At 39.5% G+C, this 24,370-nt stretch overlaps 1 protein-coding gene across 1 annotated transcript in view; it reads right to left on the bottom strand.

Moving 5' to 3' along the window:
* Nucleotides 1-8,537, bottom strand: part of RBPMS (RNA binding protein, mRNA processing factor) — a 105,966-nt gene extending 97,429 nt beyond the window's left edge. The window contains exon 1 of the mRNA XM_032213413.1: nucleotides 8,455-8,537. Within this exon, the coding sequence (XP_032069304.1) occupies nucleotides 8,455-8,517 (63 nt within the window). The 5' untranslated portion in view covers nucleotides 8,518-8,537. The remainder of the gene's footprint in view (nucleotides 1-8,454) is intronic.
* Nucleotides 8,538-24,370: the final 15,833 nt, after the last annotated feature.

Raw genomic sequence — 24,370 nt, 5'->3', positions numbered from 1 at the left:
GCTTAAGAAAATGATGAAGATGGATGACAGGTGATTTTCCCACCAGTCTCACAGGCAACTTGGAATCTTCAAGACTCCCCTTTCCAGGTGAGTCAACAGCTGTTTGAAAGCTATCTTGGTTCATTCCCAAGTGCTCTCATTCAAACCAGGGAGCAGCACTGCCAAAGAACAAAGAACCCTGACAGCAAAATCATCAGATGGGGGGGGGGGATTCCTACCATTCAGCAGCCATTTTTGGAAAAGACTCAACATTTACAATTGTGAGGAATGGTAAGTAGAACTAACCTGAGCTCTAACTGATTAGAGAAGAAAAAGGTAATGTATTGCCCTCCAGATATTTTCAGCTACAATTCCGATTTTGCCATGCTAGTTGGAGCTGATAGAAGCTGAAGTTTCCAACTTCTGAAGGCTTAAAGCACATGAAAGGCAAACATTGGCATGCATGGCAGAAGATACATACTACAGGGTGGGGAGAGAGAAAGTAACTTTTGTATTATTTTATAGGTCACTTCAATTCTTATTTGAAGTGGATGGTGCCCATTTGCACCATACCAAGAAACCTTTCAGAAATGGTGGAGGGGAAAGTGTTTTCTGCCACCTCCAACCATTACTGTAAGAATCCTATGCCCAGCCATTTGAATCCTGAACAAGAACACTCTTTAAGGCATTGACAGAACGAATATTTTTAAATTAGGTTTGTAAACTCCTAACATATACATATATTGGAATAATTCTTGACTGAAAAAGGATATCTAAAAGATATCAAGTAAATCTACAACAAGGAGTGGGACATAGCCAACTTTGGCTGACTCAGAGAAGCTAAGCAGAATCATATTTGGTTAATACTTGTTTGGAAATACCAGGCCTTTAGGCTAGATTGGGAAGCTGAAAAAGCATCTTGGAAAAAACAAAGCAAAGCATTTCTTATTGTTACCCAAAAGGTAATAGAATAACAGAATAAGGGAGTTGGGAGGGACCTTGGGTATCTTCCAACTCCATGAATAAGCAGGAGACTAATTACCATTTTAGACAAATGGTCCTATTTTTCTTAAAAATCTCCAGTGATGGAGCATCCACAACTTCTAAAGGTAATCCATTGATTAATAACTGTCAGGAAATTCACATGTCCATGACATTAGCAGGAGTTAAACTCAACTTGAGGAAGTACTCAGTTTTTTAAACGTATAAAAAGTGTTCCAGTATATGCTTTCAGAAACTGAGCCTATTTCCTGAAGCACTAGAACACAAGTTATTGGTGATAAACAATTTCACATAGATCACATCAAAATGTTTGATTCTGTTTGTGTTTGAATGGAGATGATGGTTTCCCATTTAATTACTGCTTATGTGAATAATCACTGTGCTTTCCCCCCCTATCTATTAAAAGTTTTATGCCAAATTGTTTGCATTTCATGGCCACATAAGTGACCTCACTGCTTATAATTCCTCTGCAGCCACATACATCTTCCAACTGACTAACACTTCATGCAATTGATGGATTTTCATCCACGAAAGCACATTTGCCAAACAGGGTAATTCTTCATTCATCTGATGGATTTTAGTACATTAAAGATTATGCTTAGTCTGTTTTTGCATCACAAAAGTTAGATATCCTTCTGAGAAAACCCCAAACTAAACAAAATTTACAACCAGTGGTAAAGAAATGTCTTATCAAGTTTAAGAGTGGGCAATATAAATAAATGTTTCAGTTCATGGGGAAGGAAATGCAAACGTACTGGGGACTCTAGAGACGATTTGCTTTGCTTTGCATTGTCCAATTTGGGATTGACCAAAAAGAATTATCTTAATGGACCAGGATATTAGGCAGAGAGTAAATGAAGTTCAACAGTATCTGGCAGAAATCATTACACATTGAAATACATACATAAAACAACCATAAGAGGGTAAGGAATTATTGTTGCTACTAATATATGAAGGTTTTAGCAGCAAGGATAGATGAATTGAACTACGTATCTTCTGTGCAGGGGATAACAATTTGGGTATAGTGATAGACAGATTCCAAATGTGGCTATTAGAGCTACCAACTTGTCTTTTATGCTATACCAGGTGCAATCGTTGCCAGGTTATTTCAAGGACCAATTCTGTTTGTTTGATTGTTAAAGCATTGAATAACCTGGAAACTATAATCTCTTAAATGCTCTCCCCCTTACTTACAAGAGCCCGTTCCTCAATTCATCACTGCCATCTTTGCAACTTGTTTGATTAAATGCCACCTGGTCTTCACAGCAATTACACCATATCTGTGAGATCTCCTTTGAAGTACAGTACAGTACTGTCCTCGACTTATGACTGGTTACTTAACAATAACCCTCCAAAGGTACTTGCGATCGGGTTTCAATTTAACCACTACAGCATTAGGCCTCCCAGGATCTCCCCCACACAAGACACCCTATGTTCCACTTAACAATTGGTGGGTTCATTTCATGATAGCATTGGGAAAGCAGGCATGGGAGGGGTCATTAAGTGAAGCAGTTTAATGGAGCAGACACAAGGAGTACCTGCACAGTAATGCAAAAATGAATTCCTTTTACAAGGTTTTGGGGGCGATCATATTGTATTCATCAGACTTCTGTTTGGCCATTATGAACTGTATTCACATTTGATATATTAAGACATATACATTTATTATTGGTTCTGAACTGTATTAGTTAATGAATGTTCATTACAAAGTTACAGTAAGAAACAGCAATGTCATGCAGTGTTTTCAATAAAGGTATTTGAAAAGATTGAACTATTTTAACTATTTTAACTATTTTAACATAAATAAAAATACAGCAAACAGATGAATTGCATATTTTGGAAAAAAATGTTTATTAAAGATAGGAAAGTGATTGAAGAAATTTAAAGACATATGGGATGGTCTAAGAAAGGCAGTAGGTAACGTATATTTGTTATGAAAAAGGAATGTTGAAAGAAACAAAAATGGCTGTTCTGCCCACTTTATTATGTGGGAGCAAGGGTTGAGATTTGTCAAGAGAAGCATAAAAATAAGTTGAACGAAGTGGGATTGAGGAAATTAAGAAATATCTGTGGCAATTAACAAGAAGAAAAAGAATAATGAATGGATGTGGCTTGAATATAATAGTGAATAAATAGTATGAAAAAAGGAGTAAATTGAAATAGTTTGGACATGTTGTGAAAAACAATTACTTGTAAAGCAAAATGAAAGGAATGGGTGAAAAGGAAAGAAGACCAAGAAAGTTATGGTTGAATGGATTGATAAGAAACTGAAAAGAAACTTAAAGAACAAAAACCAATGTACAGATATAGTGGAAGCAATGATAGCTTCCCAAGATAAAAAGATATAAGTAAAAAAGTGTTCATAAAAACCAGATTTAGTTAGGTCTCTCTTTGATTTCTTATCTCCTACTTTCAATATTTTTTGTTCTATTTTTTATTCCACCTTTTGCATAAAGTTACTTACCCCAAAAAGGATGAATATGTATACTTGCATGCATATAACATGCTTTTGAGAATACATTTTAATACATTCTAGTAGCCCCTTTTAAAGATTAAATTAACATACACTTCTTTAAATTGAAAGTAATAAAGTTTTGTTTTGTTTTACTTTAATCAAATAGGTACCGTATTTTTCAGAGTATAAGACACACATTTTTTCCTCAAAAAAGAGGCTGAAAATCTGGGTGCGTCTTATACATCGAATACAGCATTTTTTGTCTCCCGAAGCCCCGCCCCTTCACCAAAATGGCCGTGCATACCCTTATGGAGGCTTTCAGACAGTTCTTGGGGGCTAGGGAGGGCAGAAATGAGCAAAAATGGGGCATTTTTGCCCCCACCCCCCACCCCCCAGCAGCACTCTATAAGGCTCCATAGGGCTATGTGTGCATTTGTTTTGTCAAAAAAAGGGCCCATTTTCATGAAAAACGGGTTGTTTTTTTGCTCGTCCCCCCCCCAGGAGCACTCTGCAAGCCCTCCCCCAAGACTATTCATGCCTTTTAAAAAAACAGGCCCATTTTCGCGAAAAACGGGCCGTTTTGGGGAGATTTGCAGAGTGCAAAAACTTTTTTTCCTTTTGGAAAGCTCTTTAACTGATTGATGAGAATTACATTGATCAAGTGCTGTGCCAGCAGAAACAAAGTCTTAGGTGCTGCAGATTGTCAGCGATTTCCTTCTCCAGCACATGGATCTGCACATCTGGAAACATCTACCTACTCTCTCTCTCTTCCTACCTATCTACTGTATTTATCTCTCTCTCTCTATTCTCTCTCTATCCCCCTACCTACCAACCTACCTATCTCTCTCCCTGCCTATTTACTGTATTTCTCTCTCTCTCACACTCTTTCTCTCTCTATCCCTCTACCTACCAACCTACTTACTCTCTCTCTCTCCCTACCTACTGTATTTCTCTATCTATCTCTCTCTCTCTATTTCTCTCTCTCTATCCCTTTATCTACCTACCTACCTACCTACTCTCTCTCCCTCCCTCCCTACTGTATTTCTCTCTCTTTCTCGCCCTCTCTATCCCTCTACCTACCTACCTACTTTTTTAAAAAAAATTGCCTCTTCAAAATCTTGGTGCATCTTATACTCTGAAAAATATGGTAGATAGGGTGATTTGTTATTTTTTAATTTCATTTACTTTATATTGACGGACATCCATACATTGGAAATTGGAGAGGGGAGGTTTATCTGTGAGATGCATCTATATGAAGGAAGCACTTTCTGATTTTGCTGAGAAGATTTAAAGAGAGAATTGTGATAAATGGCCATATTGAGAATTTTGAGACCACAACTATCTTTTTTGTGGGGAGGAGGAGAAATTGTAGAGTTACCTATTTACCAAAAAAGATAGTGTCCAAGCTTTATGGATGGTATCAATAGAGAAGCCTGGAGAGAACCAGATAAGAGATCCATAAGCATATTAGTGATCCTTAATATTTTGCAAGTGACCCAGGTATATCATTTGATAGCAACATGCTTTGATGAATAAGCTACTTATATGCACAATAACTTAAAAAAAACAACCAAGAAACCTTTTGGTATAATAACAAAAAATATTAAGTAAATATTGTTACTAGTATCCCCTCAATAATATTACAAAAATGGAACAGTGGTCCAGTCCTTAAAAATTAAACATATCCTTCTGCTAGAAGTAAAAATAATTTTTAGAATTGGAATTAGACTGATTTTGAATAGCACTAATTCAATTAAAAATTACTATCAAATCCTTAAATAACTTACGCATTTTTGTTTTCATTTAATATAGTTTCAAATGTTTCATTTAGCACTATTAGTAATAGCCGAACTCTTTTGAAACTGTTGGAATAATTGAAAGGTTGAACTTTCTGAACTTTAAGAAACAAAGGCTGGATTTTAGTTTCGGGAATTTAACAAAACATTCTTCCAGGACCTCTACTTTTTTTTCTGTCCATGTATTATCCTGTTTAAACAATTAGTTTTAGCTGATGTATATTTCATATTATTCAACTATTAGCACATCCGCACTAATCATGAAGACGCTTCTGCTTGTAACTGATCCCAAAGATATGATAGTATATTAAAAAGATATAAGCTCTGGAAATGGAAACTTGGATTCATGTCTGACTTTAGCCACATTTATTTGTTTTTGTAAAATTAGACAAGATACAGTATATTGCAGTGTTTTTTCTTAAACTCATTGTAACAATTTCTAATTTCTAAGAATTCCTCATTGGATTACTGAAATAGCTCTAGGGTTCTGACATGTAACCCCTCGTGTTACATAGGCTCAGTGTTAATACCCCGAGTCAAAAAAACAAGCAGAGAAGCAGCTATGTTGGCTTGTTGTATTTACCGTACATGGTTTCCACATCCTCACTTAGGGGTTACCTGCTTAATTCACTGTTCACGTTTCACGTACCTCACTGAATCATAAACTGACCACCGGGTCTGGATTGACAAAACATGCTAAAACATACTTGTCTAGCTTGTCATTGCAGACACGGACACTGTACAGCTATCCTACTATGGGAGCCTTAGGACGAAGCGCATTTTGAAAAATAATTTTGAGGAAAATAATAGGATGTATTGAGTATGTCAATGAAGTAAACACACTTCTATTGGGAAAAAACAATAGGAGCGTTCAAGAATACTTGTCAATTAAATTACCAAGCTGGTTTGTATCACCCAAAGTCGATTGAATGACAGTTCCCATCACTTAACTTATTTTCTTTTTCATTTATACCATACTTTCATTTGCCAAGGTTTAGCATTATTACTGTAGACTGTGCAGCTGTAGGAAGCTAAATATGAACATGTGTCTCATTTTAAAATATCTGAGGGGGAAAAACACTCTTGGTATAGTGTGTCCAGTTTCTGCCCACCTTTGAAGCACATTTAATCTTTTATATTATCTCCATCAAATCTTACAGGGGTCAGATATTCTAAGGAAAGGGTTGTCCTTTCCTTCCTTCCTTTTTAGTAATTGGTTTTGCTGTCAAGACCCATACAGCACTTCAGATTCAATTCCAAAAAGGTTTTGTAGAATTCAGTGTGCAACTTTTAAAGCAGTGGCTCTTTTCCTGGAATCCATGTCAAAATTCAAGTCAACCCTACATAACACAAATATTAAAGAATAACATTAAATTAACCTGCCTCTCTATAAAACAAGGGGCTCTTAAAACAGAACTGTGTGCTTTATCTCCTGCTACTGCAAAAGTAATGAGAGTCTGTGTTTGAATATCATCTTGGGAGGAATGCTGGAGTAATAGTGTTCTTTTAAAAATTTCCCTATTTCTAGGTCTCTGAAAATGCCCTTCGCTTTGTTTCTAAAAGCAAACATGCCCCATAATTGGCATTACTAGAAGAAAGGATACGCCTTATCTGATAGCCATGCAGATATATCCTGCAACAATACCCTGTTTCACAACTTCAGAGTTCTACAATAAAAAAAACACTAGTTACACAATAAAACTATGAAATCTGCTCACAGTGTAGAAAGGTTTAACAATGATATATTATGAGCTTTCTCTTCCCAGATATGATAAAAAGTGAAGTAAATAAATACCTATAAAGATCTGAAAGTAAATCCAGATTAAATATAGTTTTTCAACATTTTTTTAAATAGCCTCTTATGCTGTAGATTACAATATGTTATAGAAACCTTATTTTCCATTTTTTTATCTAAATGGTATTATTTTTATCTAAATGGTATTATCACTTGGTAACCAGTTAGTGTGTCAAAAGTTATCTATAGCAATCAATGAAGAAACCTATAGATAGGCTTTAGAAATACTGTTTATCTGGGGAGTATTATTTTTCCCAAAATAAAATTATTCTCTTTCTGAATATGCCTGTGTGTATTACTAGTAATTAATTGCAACTGTCTTACTAACGCCAAAACTATGAGTAACATGTTTTTTTCTGACAAAGTCACAAGAAAAAACAAAGATTCTCTCACTGTGCTCCAAGATTGATTTTTGAATGTCTGTCACTCTATAGTTTAAACAATTGCATTTTACAAAGACCAATATTATGTTATAATTTCAAAAGATAGCCACCATGTTCATAGTATTAACTTGTACTATCCAAATATATATCTAAACTGATTGCGAATTTATTAAATATCTTAGAAATGTACAACTTTTAAAGAAATGCAACCTTTTCAAAATTACATGAACCACATGTTTAAACGCTGTTATTTACTTGCATGGACATAAATTCCATTTAACGCAAACCTTACTTCCGAACACACCTGTGCAAGACTGCACACTTAGAAAACACGCACCTCCCTGGAAATATTTATTTGAAAGCAAACGTATACAGAACCCAGGCTGCTAAATCACGGGATACTGCTAACCTGCAAATGATCCATGACTAACGTTTTTATTTTGTTTCACTGCAGTTTCCCCCCCCCCCCTGCATATGCCATTGCGGATTAAAATTTACCCAAATTCTTCTACGAGTTTTCCGCATCTTAACTCATCGGAAAAGAATGCGCTCGATACGTTATCTATTAATCTGGGTGCCTAGCTTTTTAAAGGAATACGCTGCTTTAAAACCAGCCGATTGCTGCGGACACTAGATTCAGCATTTCAATCTTCCAGGAGGTATGTCCCAAGCCCACTCTCCACCAACTTCCAGAATCTCAAGAATGGTACGCCAGCGATGCCGTTTGGAACACTCGAAACTCCTTTCGTTTTTTGCAAAGGTTGCGCAATCTCTCTCGTCTCCAAAACGGGGCCAAGTGTCAATGGGCTCTTACAGGCGGGTGTGTGTGTGTATGTGTGTGTGTCAGAAAAAGCCCCGCAGCAAAGAAGCTGCCCGCTCAAAAGTGACACCTCTTATTCCCCGAACCTTTTGCCGAGGGCTCCCCAATATATCACCGTGGCGCGCCTTGACACCCCGCTCGGAAAGTGTGTCGCCCCCCACCACCACCCCACTCCACCCCAAAGCGGCCAATTCAACCACCGCCTCTCCTTTTCGAGCAGGTACCTCTTCCTCTTGCAAGTTCGGCTCGGCCGGGCTGAGCTCTTGCTCGCTTTTGCCGCTGTTCATTGTCTCCGCCGCCGGCCCGAAATGCCCTCTTAGCCTCGCCTCGCCTCTCCGCGGCGCGTCTAGGCTGAGGGGTCACAAACGGGCAGGCGCGGCGAGGCGAGGCGCGGCGAGGGAGGGGGAAAAGCAGCGGGGCTCGCGCCCTGGCTACCACCAGCTGCCCTCAGCAGCATGCAGAGGGTGGTTTTGGAGGAATGGCGGAGCCCGAGCGTGAGGCGGAGAGAGGCTGGCGGTTGCCGCTGCTGGTTCCCTCTGGAAGAAGGTGGGGAAGAGTCCCAGGCTTCGCCTTTTGCGCGCCTTTCCTCTTAGTTGGCGGAGTGGGCGTCTCCCTTTGCCTGGCGCTGACTTCTTGGGACGACGCGGGGCTCGAAGGAGCGTGGAAAATAAGATTTCCCCTCTGAAAGCCCCCCCGCGGCCAGAGCACGTGAAGCGACCTCGAGGCTGGAGATTTGGCAAAGCAAAGAGGGAGGAGGAGGAGGCGCCTCGAAGGGTGATAACTTTGGAAGCCTCCTGCCTTTGCTGAAGGCTGACTAGCCTGTCAGCTGTCCTGGCTTCTCCCATCGAGGCTGCCTGCTTTTCTGAGGGCCCCTTTCAGGCTTCAGCTTTTTGGAAATAGGGGGACAAATTTTGATTGGATGCCATGATGGCATACAGGTAGTCCTTGACCTAAGAGAGCCCCAAATTTCTGCTGCCCTTGTTAAGTGAGTTTGACTCCTCCCCATTTTACCATCTTTCTTGCCACAGTGGGTTAAGTGAATCGCTGCCAATGGTTAGGTAACATGGTTGTTAAGTAAATCTGACTTCCCCATCGAGAAGGTCACTGAATGGGATCACATGACTCTAGGATACTGCCACTGTCGTAAATATGAGTCAACTGCCAAGCATCCGAATTTTGATCATGTGACCATGGAGAGAGTGCAATGGTCCTAAGAATGAAAAACGGTTATAGGTCACTTTTTTCCTACTGCCGTTGTTACTTCGAATGGTCATTAAATGAACTGTTGTAAGTCAAGGACCACCTGTACTCTCACAAAACGGCTGCCTTGGGAGCACGGCCAGTCACAAAACTCCTGCTTCTTGAGAGTCAAGTGTGTGAAGTTGTTCCCACTACCCACTCAAGGCTGTTTCCTTCCTGCACTGCTTGCTGTCACACGGATTACCTCCGTCAACACTCTTGCAGGTAGACACATTTCTAAACAAAACTGCAGCTGTCCACCTTTTTTTAATTTCCAAGAAGGCCTGTGGTGTTTACTTTATAATTCATTTTTATCAAGGCAGTGCTAGAGCTTTGGTTTTGCTGCATGGCAACTGTCAATTTTTTTTAAAAAAAATCCTTTTTTCAATAAGGTGAACCTAATAGATGACAAGAAAAGTGGCCTAGGTGTCTTCCCTTTTTGAATCAGTTTATACTGCTGAATTAAATATAATCTCATGTAAGACACCACATATTTGTATATATGGTCAATATTTTTTACTGCAGAGGAAAAAGTCCTGTCAGCAGGAAAACCATGCCTTGCTTAGAAGTCCCACTTAACATTTGACATGCATACAATGTTGCATTGTTTCTTAGTTTCAAAGTGAACTGAATATGAGAAACCTCTAACGGGAGTTAAAACCAATCCTGAACACTTCCTACCTCGGTTTGCAAAAATTAGTACAGGTGGTCCAACTGCCTCATATAGTAACCGTTTTCATCACAGTTTTGACAGTGGTGAAAAAGTAGCTTTGTGATTAATCCTTTGCATTTATGATCTTTGCAGGCTTATAAAGCAAAGGAAAACTGAAGTAAAATCATAACACAGTTTCACTTAGTAACTGCTTCACTGTACAATTGAGTTGCTAGTCCCACTATACGAGGACTACCTATAGGTTTTCAAAAAAAGAATTTACCGATTAAACACTTCTTTCAATTAGTAGGACTGTTCTTCAAGTGACATTGATGACTTTTATACTTTTTCTTAGTGATAAATTAGAACCAATTCTAAAGCTGTCATTAATAAAAGAGAAGCTAATTATTTCCAAAATATGAGTCAGAACATGCTAACTTGGTTCAAGTAGTAAATTTAGGCATGAACCTAGACTGTCCCCCCACAAAGGAGATTATCCATTGCAGCTCTATACAATTCATGACCATGCCTTCTAATCAGTTTCTGGGCAATATCACATCAAACATGATGAATAATTCGAAACATTGGCAATGTAGGCATGTAGAACAATTATTCATCTTCAGACATGATCTCCTTTTTGGCTGTTCCTGAGAATAATTTCTTTGGGCATGCCTTTATCCAATCAATGGATATATCTAGATCAGGAACTTACAGAGAAACAGAGGAGGGAGATGCCCTTGAGAAAGAGTAAATCATAATCTATACATACTCAAATATATATTCCTCTCCCTGAACAAGAGTAAAGTATGACTCCAATTCAGAAAAAAAAACCTGAATAAGATGTGATGTTTAGAAAACAATGATGTAATCATGTTGGTTAGGTTAAGTTCATGACTTTTCCTGTTATTTTTAATTATAATTTCTAAACATTCCAAAAAATAAAATGATTCACTTTGCTTAAGTCTTTTGCTCTAGTAGACTTCACCCTCAGGTTTATTAATGTGATGCCTGTCTTTCCATCACTAAAAATAAAACTGGATCATCAGAAAGGATATGTAATGATTCTTCATTTCTCTGGGACTCTTTCATGCATTGATAGGAAAGAACACACGGCTCCTTTGAAATCCTTGCAGTTTGTAAATTCTGTGTGTGTGTGTGTGTGTGTGTGTGTGTGTGTGTGTGTGTGTGTAAGCTGCATCTTAATATCTTCAGCTGCCTTATGAGGCAGGGAGGGGGAGAGAGGTGGGAAATGCACATTCAAAATGTAAATTGGAATACCTATTTTAAATGCAGGCACTTCAGCTTCACAATATTTTACTATGGATCAAAAGAGTGTTTAAAATAGCCTATTTTAAGAGTTAAAAGAGACCTAGGAGGTGTGACATTGGACTCCACAACTGGAAATTTGACTGTTCTTTATTAAAAGCCACCACAAAGGAAGTGGGAATTTCAGAACAATTTTCTGTATAGAGGAAGATTTTAGCCCTTTCCCCTTCCAAACTGCTCTCTCCCTTTAAAACAGTTATTTGTTTATCCCATGGTGAAATACATGTATGCATATATGTTTTTTCCAGTCGTGGTTATTATGAAAATGATGTAGGCAGGTGGAAGAATTTAAACCAGCTGCAGTTTTGAACTCGCCATGGCTGTTTTGTTTTTGCAAAACAGGTGACCTACACCGCATTTTCTGCCTAGAAGATATACATCTTCTTTGCATATACATGCACAGAAAAATACTGGCTAAGTTTTAGTCCACATTCCTCATTCAAGTATGATGCATCAGAAGCCAGGTAAGCCTTTCTGTTGTCCTCATGTGAGAGGCATTTACTTTATACACTCCAGAATTCTAGAACTTAGGGAAGGAAATCAATGAAAGTTCCCTCAAGATTCCTTGCCATGATACAAAAGTGGCATTTCAAGCAAGATATCACATGCTTAGTAATCGCCTCAGAATTGCTAAATGTACTGGAGATCTTCAAATAAATCAAATTAATCTTCCAATAAATTTTACTGTATATTTACATATACAGTAAAAATGAATGGCAAATCACTGCACATGTCAAACAGTACTGCAAGGGGAAAGAATGGGAGATACTAACCAGCACTGAATAGTAATCCAGGATCCAATGACTTTAATGACTTTTTTTTTAGAACAATAACAGGATCAGAAAAGAGTCGAGGGGAAACATTGATAAGATTGGCACTTCCTGGTCATCCACTTCAGCAGTTGATAAGGATTCTGTCAGAGATTTCTTCCTGTTCTTTTCAGGATGTTCAGTTCTTTTGTTGATCAAATATTTAGAAAATTTCTTAAGTGCCCAATTCCCAAGTTCCCAATTCTTGACTATAATGCCAAACAGCCCGATCAAGATAAAGACATCTGATTCTACAGTAAGTGAGGGGCAATCCCTGTGAATATAGATAGGACCAGGGGTGGGCTGCTGGGGATTTGCAGGGGTTTGGGACAACCTCTAGCTAAGATTCTATGCAGTTTGGAGAACCCCAAAATCCCATTCCTGGCTGGCCCTGCCCACCCTACCCCACCCAGGAGTCCCCAGGCATCCCATTTTGGATACAGGTAATTGCAGGGTGCTCATGGAGTCTCAGGGAGGGTGAAAAACAGGACTACTAGAAGTTCAGGAAGGCCCATTTCTGACCTCCAGAGGGCCTCCAGAGCCTGGGGAGGCAGTTTTCGCCCTCTTGAAGGCTCAAGGAAAGCCTCCAGAGCCCAGGGAAGGCAAAAACGACCCCCCCGCCATGATGCAGGAGACCGACTAGGCTATGCCTACCATGGCCACACCCACACAGCAACCCCTTGCTAAAAGTTTTGAAACCCACCCCCTGGATAGAACGTTTCAGAGATGGAGAATGTCATGCTGGGAAGGCTTCAGCAGTCTGATGGAGCAGACCATATAAGGAAGTCAACAGTGAGGCTAGTTTTCCTTAATAGCTGAAAGACAATTTCTTGTACCATGGTTCCATTTTTTGCTTGGGTATTGCCAATATTTATATAATTGCCAAACACTTGTCAAGTAAGTTATAGTATTTACAGTTATAGATTTGGTATGTTTCCCAGGCTCTGTCCGAATAAATGTCATTACAGTCTATTTTCTCTGTCTCTCTACAATAGCTGAACTTGATTAGGTACTAGTGGCATGCTGTGTTCAGGTCTCCCACAATCATTGCCTCATTAAAGAACAAAGAAAAGTCCAAAATTCAACTATGTGTAATATGGAGCAGGGTTGGGTTTTTTTGTAGCAGAGTTCCCAGTCCTGCTATGAAATCTATGTTTTATGCATGTTTTAATACATCTCCAAAGAAAGTAATAATTTAAAACCACAAATGATATATCAGCTAACAACAAGATGTGAAACATCAATAAAAACTATACTATGTAATACATCTATAGTAGATAAGACAACTACCTTGATAATTAATGCTCTAGTGTCTAGTCTAAGAAAAAAACGGGATTCAACATGTACTTTTCCTGGCAATGTTTGTTTACTGAGATAACATTTATTCTGGAAGGAGGCAATAGCTGATATCCTTCCGGATTAATTGTCTCATGTCATTCTTTTCTGGAGAGCCTGAATCTGAAAAAAATGATGCCAGGAAACTATTGTTTAGCCTCAATATATCTATTCTATCAGGTTGTTGCAGGATCCCATCTTATTTCTCATTTACATCTTCTTCAAGTAAAATTAATATTAAAACCACAAAAGTTATCTAAGTTTTTCTTAACATAAATAATAGAATATTGAAGAAAAAATTCAATGCATATATTTTGATACTGTGAAAACAACAAATTCTGGGGTTAACTGGGAAGGAACTGAAAATAATAATGCCAGCTTCATCATACGGTACCTTATATGGTATGGCCATACTTGGAAGCTATGCACTCTGGTAATCACATTTTAGAAAATACATAATAAAGCTTGAAAAATGCAGAAATGAGAATCTAAAAAATTATCAAGGGACTAGTAGAACAGTTTCCCTGCCCATATAGAAAAACTGAGAGCCAGTTTGATATAATGGTTAAGATACCAGACCAGAAACTGGGAGTTCTAGTCCTGCCTTGGCATGGAGCCAACTGATTGACCTTGAGTCATTCACTCTCTCTCAGCCCTAGGAAAGAGGCAAAGGCTGTCTACTTATGAAAAACTTTGCTGAGCAAACTGCAGGAACTTGTCCAGCAGTCTCTGACAATTGGACATGACTTCATGGAAGGAAAAAAACAGAAAAGCTTTGAAGCCTTTTTAGCATAGTAGTTAGTTGTTGTTGCTAGTTGTGAAGTTGTATCCGACCTATCACGACCCCATGAACAACGTTCCTCCAGGCCTTCCTGTCCTCTACCATCCTCTATTTAAGGTCACAACTTCTGCTTTGATGACTCATCCAGCCTTCTCATTTTGTGTCGTCCCCTTTTCTTTTGCCCTCAATCTTTCCCAGCATTATGATCTTCTCCAGTGAGTCCTTTCTTCTCATTAGATGGCCAAAGCATTTGAGTTTCATCTTCAGAATCTGGCCTTCTAAAGAGCAGTCAGGGTTGATCTCCTCTAGGACTGACCGTTTTGATCAACTTGCAGTCCAAGGGACTCGCAGGAGTCTTCTCTAGCACCATAGTTCATAGGCCTCAATTCTTTGGCTCTCAGCCTTTCTTATGGTCCAACTTTCACAGTCATATGTTGCAACTGGGAAGCGTAGTATGGAAGGCAAATAACAGGCATGACAGAGAGACAGAAGAGTGGTGGTGTGGAGAAACAGAAGTTTCTCCCCTTCCATCTTACATAATATTAACTTCCTGTATCATATAATTCGCTTCAATGGTGAACATTTGAGATAAGCAAAAATAATGGTTTCTTCTTGAGGCACATATTGAATTCACTATTACAAAATGTAATTGATGCAACCAACTGGATGGTCTATGGAGATTCTTGGTCATCCAGATCAAGGTGCTTTTTCTTTTTCAAGAGGCAACTGGACTTTCTAGTTTTTCTTTGAAGACATTTTGCTTCTCATCCAAGAAGCTTCTTCAGCTCAGAGATGAAGAAGTTTCTTGGATGAGAAGCAAAATGTCTTCAGAGAAAAACCACAATGCGCAGTTGCTTCTTGAAAAAGAAAAAGCACCTTTGGGACAACTGGATGGCGTTAAAAGTTGATTAGAAAAATTAATCAAGGATTAGGCTATCCATGATTACCAAATATGATGACTATATATCATCTCCAGAACAGAAGCATCACATAACCACTGATAAATTCAAGCTATATATTTGATCTTTCATAGAGAGAACAATTCCTCTAGAAAAAATCCTCCCAGAATTCCTCCTTTTGTCACCTGGACCAAACAACTGGCCTTGAACATTGTCTTGTTTTACCTGCATGGAGATTTAGTTTGTTAGTCTCAAGTCAGTTTATTACTGTGGGCAGATTCCAAACTAGCATAACTGGCTCCAAAAGAATATGCTATATAAGCAAACAGCAGTCCAACCAATGCCCAATTTGAACCACTGCACCAAAGAATATTGTAGTTGATGGTATCAATAATCAATAAATGCAAAAGAGAATAAACAAATTCGCATTTCCAACTGTCCCTCTCATAATAAATGTCATGTGTCTGCACGTTTATCTTATATTAGGTCCAAATAATCTAAAGTCCCACTAAAATGAGATAAGAAAAGTAATCTTACCTAAGACCGCCTACACCTAGTGTATCACTTTACAAAGCATCTTGACTGAGAAAGGCGTCATTGCAGTTGTCCTATTATTATTACAGCATTAAATTTTTTAAAGCCCAACATACATTTCTTCTGGAAGTTAGACTTCCTATTTTTAAAGAGCGGTTGAATACTTCCTGAACCCAGCCACCTATTTTCTCTTTGTTATATGTAATAAACCATAATTGTACATTGCTCAAAGTTTTTCTTTAAGGGAGATGGGGAGTACAAAAACTTGGAAAATAAAATAAAAGAGAGGTAATGACTGTGTGATCATTTGATCAATCAAATCCTCTTTAACATCCTATTTACTTCCTCAAGCCTGAGAAGATTACACTGTTACCAAAAAAGAGCGGAGTAAATAATATTATATCTAATCTAAATTAAATAACCTTTGAAATGTTAAATGTTAAAATATTGTATCCTCGAATTCACTGTGAATAATGCTTACTGTTGCTCTTATTAGAAATATGTTCACCAATCCCCAGATAGGTTTTGGTAATCTAAAAATATATTTTTGCTTTACTTATTATTTTTATTTTCAAATACAAAGGAAATAAATATGAGTAAATTGTCCTGCAAGTACAGAACAGGAGAAGAATCTCTGACCTCTAGCCAGAAATACAAGCTCATTCAACACTTTAGTATTGGCCAAGGCAGCAAGAGACTTTGGTTAATTTATTGTACTATTGTAATCTTGTATATGCCAGACAGGAAATAATTGTTGAGAATAACAAAGGAATGTTCTTAGGTAATAGGAAATAGATCACAAAACAGGTTGAATTGTTAACTGTCAATGTAAGATTGCAATGCTAGCACAGTTACTGTCTGCACTCTGAAAGGATTTGCAACAGTGACATATTAATTGGTGCCAGAATTCACCAATTGGGCTTCAACATATATGCCATTGTTTTAACTATGTTTTATTAAATAAATCATAAGTAGCTGGTTTTGGCTGACACTTAAAACCCCAAAGAACCATTTAATCAGATACATGAATTTGGTCACTGTTTATTAATAACTGTTGTTATACCTCAGATAGAGAACATGGAGAAAGCTTGAAATGCACTCTGAATATTCAAGTCCAAATGTTAAACGTTGCCCTGAATGTGGAAGTCCAAACAGAAAAGTTCCTAATGACCTCATAAGCAGAAGAGAGAAAGAAATTTTAGAACACTGTGTTTTTCAGTGTTGCTGAATAATATCTGACTATTATTTTGTCAAGGAAAAATTTCTGATTATTATTTGGTCATCTGATTGGCTGCACAGTCATATTTTTTAAACTGCAAGAATGAAATAAATTTACATCTCCATCAAGAATAGAATTATTCCAGTTATCCAGGTAAAAAGAATGTTTGCTGACAAATAGCTGTTTCCCTTGAGTTAAAACAAAACAAAACAAAATAAAATTCAGAACTGACATCTTCTAGACCAGTGATGGCGAACCTATGACACGCGTGTCAGTGCTGACACCCGTAGCCATTTGGGGTGACACGCACAGGATTTCATGCGATTCATCCTCGGCTCCTGCACGGCCGCCGAGGATGAAAGAATCTGTGCTGGAGGAACGGGGGGGGGGGGCGGGACGTGTGATCTCCCCCGCCCACACTCACTTACTGTATCGCCGCCGCCCCTTTCTGAGCGCAGGGGCTGCTGGTAAGGCGTGCGTGCCGTGCGCACACACGTCATCAGCGCGGCGAGGGAGGACCCGCAGGAGAGGAGCACGGGAACAGTGCGCACCTCTCTCCAGTCAGTAATAGGCAGGTTAGTTAAAGAATTCACCCTCCCCCTCACTTATCTCAGTTCACGGCAGGGCTGTGGAGTCTGCTGCTTCCAGCTCCACGTCCTCATCAACATGCTGCTCCGGCCCGCCACCGCTATGAACATTCATATTCTTCGCCCTCGCGTCACTAGGAATATTCATAGCAGGGGCGGGCTGGAGCGGCATGTTGATGAGGACGTGGAGCTGGAAGCAGCCGACTCCATAGCCCTGGTTCACAGCACCCCAAACAAGTTCAATAATATCAAGGGCAACATACGAAATCGACTGATGAACAAAGAAGTTACTAAGCAGGTATGTTAAATAATTTGTTTTTGGTTTATTAAATACAATTATATATTGCAATTATACATTTTTGTAGTTTAAACTATAAATTGCGCAAAATTATGTTTTTGTCGAAGTGACACACAACGTGAGTTATGCTCGATTTTTTGCCGATTTTTGACACACCACACCAAAAAGGTTGCCCATCACTGTTCTAGACCAGTGGTCCCCAACCTTTTTATCGCCGCGGACCAGTCAGCCTTTGATAATTTTACCGTGGCCCGCTGAGCGCGCGCAGGGGTGGGGGGGCATTGTTCGCGACGACACATTGATTGTTTATATATCAGATTGTTTTGATTAAACAACTTTTATTTTATTGTATTTAAACATGCCTTACAAAATAAAATACAAGAGCGCGGAGCACGCGAATGCCGTGGAGAGAGAGAAAATAAATATATATATAAATATATAACTGTTTGGGAGTAAAAGCGGGGGGGGGGGCGCACCCGGCCGGGGGGGGAGGGGGAGGAGGAGGAAGGAGGGTGGGAAGGAAGCTGGCAAGCGAAGAACAGAAAGTAATTAGCAAGGATTAAAACGACCTGCCGGAAAAAGGAGAGGGGGGGAAAAAAACACCAGATCTGAGGCTAGTGTAGCCTCCACCGTAGGGGCTGCAGAAACACACACCGCCAGTCCTGTCCTTCCTTTCCAACCAGTCTCTCTCCGCGCGCGCATACACACATACACACACACACACACCACACAAACACACACCCGCCGGCAGATATGCACGCACACACACTTTTTTTTTTTTGCAATTGGCAGAACTACGGTTTTCTTTCTTTTAAAAAAAAATAATTAAATGGAGGTGGGGGGTGTGTGGAGAGAAAGGGAGAGAAGCGGACACATAAAACCGAGCCGCACTCGCGAACCACAGCATGCATCTGGGTGACAAAATTGCAGGGAGAAAGCAGGAAAAGCCGAGGAGAGAGCAAAAAAAGAAAAGAGCCAGACCAAGCGCGGCAGGGCGGGTAGGAAGGCGATGATGATTGGGGGAGGTTTGAAAAAGCAGATCCAAGCGCAAAACTAATGAGTCATTTCAGCGGCGGCTGGAACAGTTTTCTTGACTCCCTCCCTCTCTCCCTCTCTCTCTCCTCTCTCACTCTCTCACTCTCTCTTTCCCTGGCGATGGATCGGTGCGGGAGGGGGGAGAGAGAAGGGAGGAGACAGCGAGGGAGGGAGGGAGAGAGAGCCGAGGGTGGGACCAAAGGGGGGGGGAGAGAAATGCATTTAAGAGGAGCGGATTTAAAAGAGCGATCATGGCCCCCGCCGCTGCGCGGCCCGGTGCCAGGTACTCCACGGCCCGGCACCGGTCCGCGGACCGGGGGTTGGGGACCACTGTTCTAGACGATAGTGTATTATAATGTTTGCTTCGCTTGTAATTCTGCTAGGGCCAACAACCAAGTTCCAATGCAAAGTTCTTATAAGAAGATTTTTCTTAATTTCCTGTTTCATTTCTGTCATTCTTGACACCTATTTTTGTATTTTTGAGGATATGAAGCTATTATAAGAGCTGAGGTGGTGCAGTGGTTAGAGTGTAGTACTGCAGCTACTTCAGCTGACTGCTAACTGCAGTTCAGCAGTTCAAATCTCACCAGGCTCAAGGTTGACTCAGTTTTCCATCCTTCCAAGGTGGGTAAAATGAGGACCCAGGTAGTTGGGGGCAATAGGCTGACTCTGTAAACCGCTTAGAGCGGGCTGTAAAGCACTATGAAGTGGTATATAAGTCTAAGTGCTATTGCTATTGCTATTATCAGAGAGGGGGAATTATAACAGTGGAAGGCTTCCAGAGATAAGAGAAATTAAAGGAATTTAATTAATTTGATTATTTTCTGATACTCGTGGTCCTCAATTTACAATTGTTCATTTAGTGACCATTCAAAGTTACAATAGTACCGAAAAAGTGACATGTATTGCCATTGCAGTATGCCATAGTCACATGATCAAAACTCAGACTGTTACATCGGGTAATGGAAAGGCACACACAGGCTAACAGTAACAACAGCTCTTTATTGTAACAGAACAAGTATGAACAATCCAACGAAGGTTGAGTCTAGCAGCCCTTTTATAGGGAGCTGTCAGACCCTTCGACCAATGAGATTAAGCCTCTGTTCCCGCCGGAACAGAGGACCTTGGTGGAAACCGTTATAACTATAGCAAGTATCTAACACAGATGCTTGGCAACTGACTCATATTTATGATGGTTCAATGTCCCTTGGGTTATGTGATCACCTTTTCTGAACTTCTGACAAGCAAAGTCAATGGAAGAAGCCAGATTCACTTAACGACTGTTTTGCTAATTTAACAGCTGCAGTGATTCACTTAAGAACTGTGGCAAAGCAGGTTGTTAAATGGCTCAAAATTCCCTTAACAACTGTCTCACTTAGCAACATAAATTTGGGGCTCAGTTGTGGTCGCATGTCAAGGAGTACTTATATAGGAGATCTTAGTTGTAGGGAAGGCTAGCATCACATTATGGACAAACTGAATCCAACTATGCAGCCTCTTATTGCCCCCTTCTTCAGACTGGAGATTGTTGGAAGGGGAACTTCCTGTGCTGAAAAATGATGAAAATCCTTCCAGCTACAAAAGTCAAAGAGCCCTTTGATAGTTTGTGCTGGAGCAACAGGGAGAATCCTATATGTTTCAATGACTGCAATTTTTTTTTAATTATGTGTGAGATATTTAATAGAGAGTGCTGAAACTAGTATGTCCCAGGAAAGCCCAGATAAGATCTCGTCATTCTTTGTTCTTTGTTTTGATCGTACTGGGTATCTCCGTTTCCCATGCTTTCTCCTGTACAAAGTGCCAGACTCTTTTTCTTATGATCAGGGTCCATAGCAGTTGGGAGGAAGGCAATGGCACTGGTTAGGTCTGTTTCAGAGATCCATGACTGAGCTCCAGTGGTGGGATTCAATTTTATTTACTACCGGTATTGTGGGTGTGGCTTGGTGGGCCTGGCAGGGGAAAGATACTGTAAAATCTCCATTCCCTCCCAATCAGTTGGGACTTGGGAGGCAGAAAATAGATGGGGGAGGGGCCAGTCAGAGGTGGTATTTATCGGTTCTCCAAACTACTCAAAATTTCCGCTATCAGTTATCCAGAACAGGTCAGAACCTGCTGAATACCCCCTCTGCTGTGCTTGGGCCAAAGCGATCCAGTCTCTTCCTTCTCAGTCAGGCAGTGATTTGGTAGGACAGATACTTTTCCCAGCCCTGCCATTCTACCCTTTAGCAATTCTCTCTCTTGACAAAGGGTGATAGCAACTGTCATGCTTCAACAGAAAGAGAAAACTAGCTGTGCCCACTGCCCAGTCAAGCATTACACCACAAAGAGACTTCTCCAAGTCATGCCTGATGTCTTGAGAGATTTCAACAACCCTCGAGCCAGTATAAAAGAATCTGTGGACAGCTATTATAGATTTGATCTCCCTCTCTAGACTACTCACTGTCAGGTGGGAGAGCCTTATTGGTTAGTGTATGATGAGAGCAATCCCAGTTCTGAATAATGTTGAAATCATCTACAATTTACTTTCTGAATGATGCCCAGGCTACATTAGGCACTGAGGGATTTATTCACATCTTGGACATTATGATATTTCTATTTATTTAAATCTATAACACAAAGCAAAGAAGAACTTAAAGGAGTAAGTACTAGGGCTGTGCAGGACTTCAGGTTTCAAGAAAAAGGTGCTTTAGAGCTCATGGGAGTACAAATGTAGCACCTGCCCAGAATTCCTAAAAGCAGCTATGATTTTTCCCAAGGGCTACACACTCACCAAAGAATTTTTGAATCAAAAATGGTGCATCATTACATTCAATGCATATTTAATGTACAAAGTTTAATTTTCACATAATGTTCATGGGTTTGACCCAGTGGTTTTTTTAGCGGCTAAGCTTATTAAAGAGTTTTAAATATTGTAAAATGTTAGTAATTTGAGTTATTTGCAAACAAAACAAAGTAAGAGATAAAATTTAAAAATAAGAAAATAAACAATAATGAGTAATATGTGAAGCAGTAAAATGAGCCAGATCAGCCTTACACGACCAGATAAGCTAATTCTACTGTATTGTAAAATTATATTAACATACTCTTGCAAGTCTGAAAGTACAATTATCCTTCCATCTCCTTTGTAGCCCAAAAAACTAGGGAGGGTCTCTTCTGAGCCTCTTGCCTCACCCATTTTACACATGTGGGTATTGCTGTCTCTTCTCAGATGCTTCCCTCGGTATCTCTCACACACACCCCGCCCTCCCCGGGCAATTGCAATGTTGCATATGGTTGCTATATGCCATCAATAGAATCCAATTTAAAAAATGGAAGGTAGTCAGAGAATCTATGAAAAGCTTCGGAAATGGGGATACTTTTTGTTTGCGCATAAGAAGGGCTATAAAAATCAGCCCTGAATTTGGCAGTCACCGATCGGACTTAAGCAAATTGGTTGAGGTATTTAAAAGAAACAAAGAGATATGAAATGCTTACATGCTGCAGAAAAGGGCCTATTCTGTTATATCAAGGGAAAAACAAACTGGAGGTGGTAGAAGTACATAGGAATGTCCTTATATAAACTGTTGGATGCTGGAGAAAGTATGTATACATTAATCAATCAATGCAAAAGATACAAAACAAACATTATCCTATGGTTGGATAGATGTGGAGGAAATGAAGTTCCTATGCACAACACTATTTTAATGAAGCTTAAAGTCTCTCTTAGGCTCGGTATCACCTAACTATCGGTATGTCCTTCCCTTGTATAAAAAGCAATCATTTGACAAAATTGTCTATTCCCTGAAAGAAGGCCACTGCCCTACAGCATTCCCCCACCCCCTGTTATTCTAGCTACTGCAATACTGTTCTCTTTCCAGTGGGGAATGGGCCTCCCACTGGTATGTATGGAAGATAAACAATTGGGAAATTGAGCAGTTAATCAAAGCTGTTCTGAGACACAACAGAGACCTTGGGTTAAGAGCCTGCTTGTATTAAAATTTGCAGAACATAGCTGGACAGGACAGAAAATGAAAACGGCCACATTGCACAATCAAGATATGCTCAATTTGAAGTTAAAGCTAGCGGATTACTTTGGATAATAATCTGGTGAATTGGAATGGAACCAGAGTAGAATCTGTACAAATATGAATACACACCAATATTATATAAATCAGATAGAGCAATGTTTTACTGATAAAGTACTGTTTATTCATTGGTAAAAAAGAGGGAAATTAGTAGCCCAAACTAGATGATAGAATTTTTGCATCATTGGTTCACCCTAACAAATTGCTTGCACTTTTATTTATTCCTTTATTTGATTTATACATCATCTTTCTATTCCGGCTGATAAACAAGGCAGCTAACAAAACTTGGCTTTCTGTTGGTGAAGGATTTTAAGTCAACTTCTGCAAGAAGCATCTTTTTCTGCAGTGATGCAATATCTACATAACAGCTGCTACCATTTTGTGTACATTAAATCCCATCATTTCCATTTTTTAAATACTATTAAGACCCATTTACTATATTCTTACCAATTTGCACCTGGGTGCTTGTTCTTGGATTATTAACTGTTGGCATGTCTGATATTTGTACTCTGGAAGAAGGTTTAAGTTATGGATGTTTGTTGATTTTGCTCATGTTTCAGTGTTATGCTTTTTATTTTTTAATCTCTACATGCTGTTTTGAAAGGGCTTTTGCTTTTGGAATCAGCTCAAAGACATCTGAATAAAATAAGAAGGTAAACATACATGACATACAAATATCCAGCAATCCATAAGTAGCATAACACTTTCTCCAATGTCCACAGATGACCACAGATTTCATTTTGGCAGATAGGAAGCCCAGCAAGTAGATTGCTAGTTTCCTGCTGCTAAAATGCTAGCAAGAAATTAGCATCCTGCTTTGAGTCCCTGGCAGGAAAGAAGAAATCTCATGGCTTCGTCCTTTGCCTTGATGTTGTAACTGTATTCCGCTTTGATGGGAGGGAAGGGGACAAAGAAGGGGAAGGAAGAAGTTTGTTTAAGAATAGTGCTGGGATCCCATTGTGACTCCTGAGAGTAGAAAAACCTCTCCTGGCTGGCATGAATCATGTTCTATGTGGGATGGCTTAACAGAATATAGAATAACATACTTGGAAGGCACCTTGGAGATCTTCTAGATCAGTTCTTTGCTCTAGCAGGAGACCCTACCAACAAATGGCTGTCCAATCTCTTTTTAAATTCTTCCAGTGATGTAAAAAAACCGTATTCTTATTACTAGGTTAGTTGATTAATTTCCATCCATTGCTTCTTGTTCTGCCTTCAGGTGCTTTGGAGAATAGGTTCACCTATTGTGGCAGCCCTTCAAATATTAGAACACTGCTATCATGTCACCCTACTCCTTCTTTTCACTAGACTAGACATAACCAATTCCTGCAACCGTTCTTCATATATTTTAGGCTCCAGGCC

This window comes from Thamnophis elegans, chromosome 3 (genome assembly GCF_009769535.1).
Source record: "Thamnophis elegans isolate rThaEle1 chromosome 3, rThaEle1.pri, whole genome shotgun sequence".
Lineage (NCBI taxonomy): Eukaryota > Metazoa > Chordata > Lepidosauria > Squamata > Colubridae > Thamnophis > Thamnophis elegans.
Note: the sequence above shows the minus strand (reverse complement) of the source record. Positions and strands in the feature narration are given on the sequence as shown.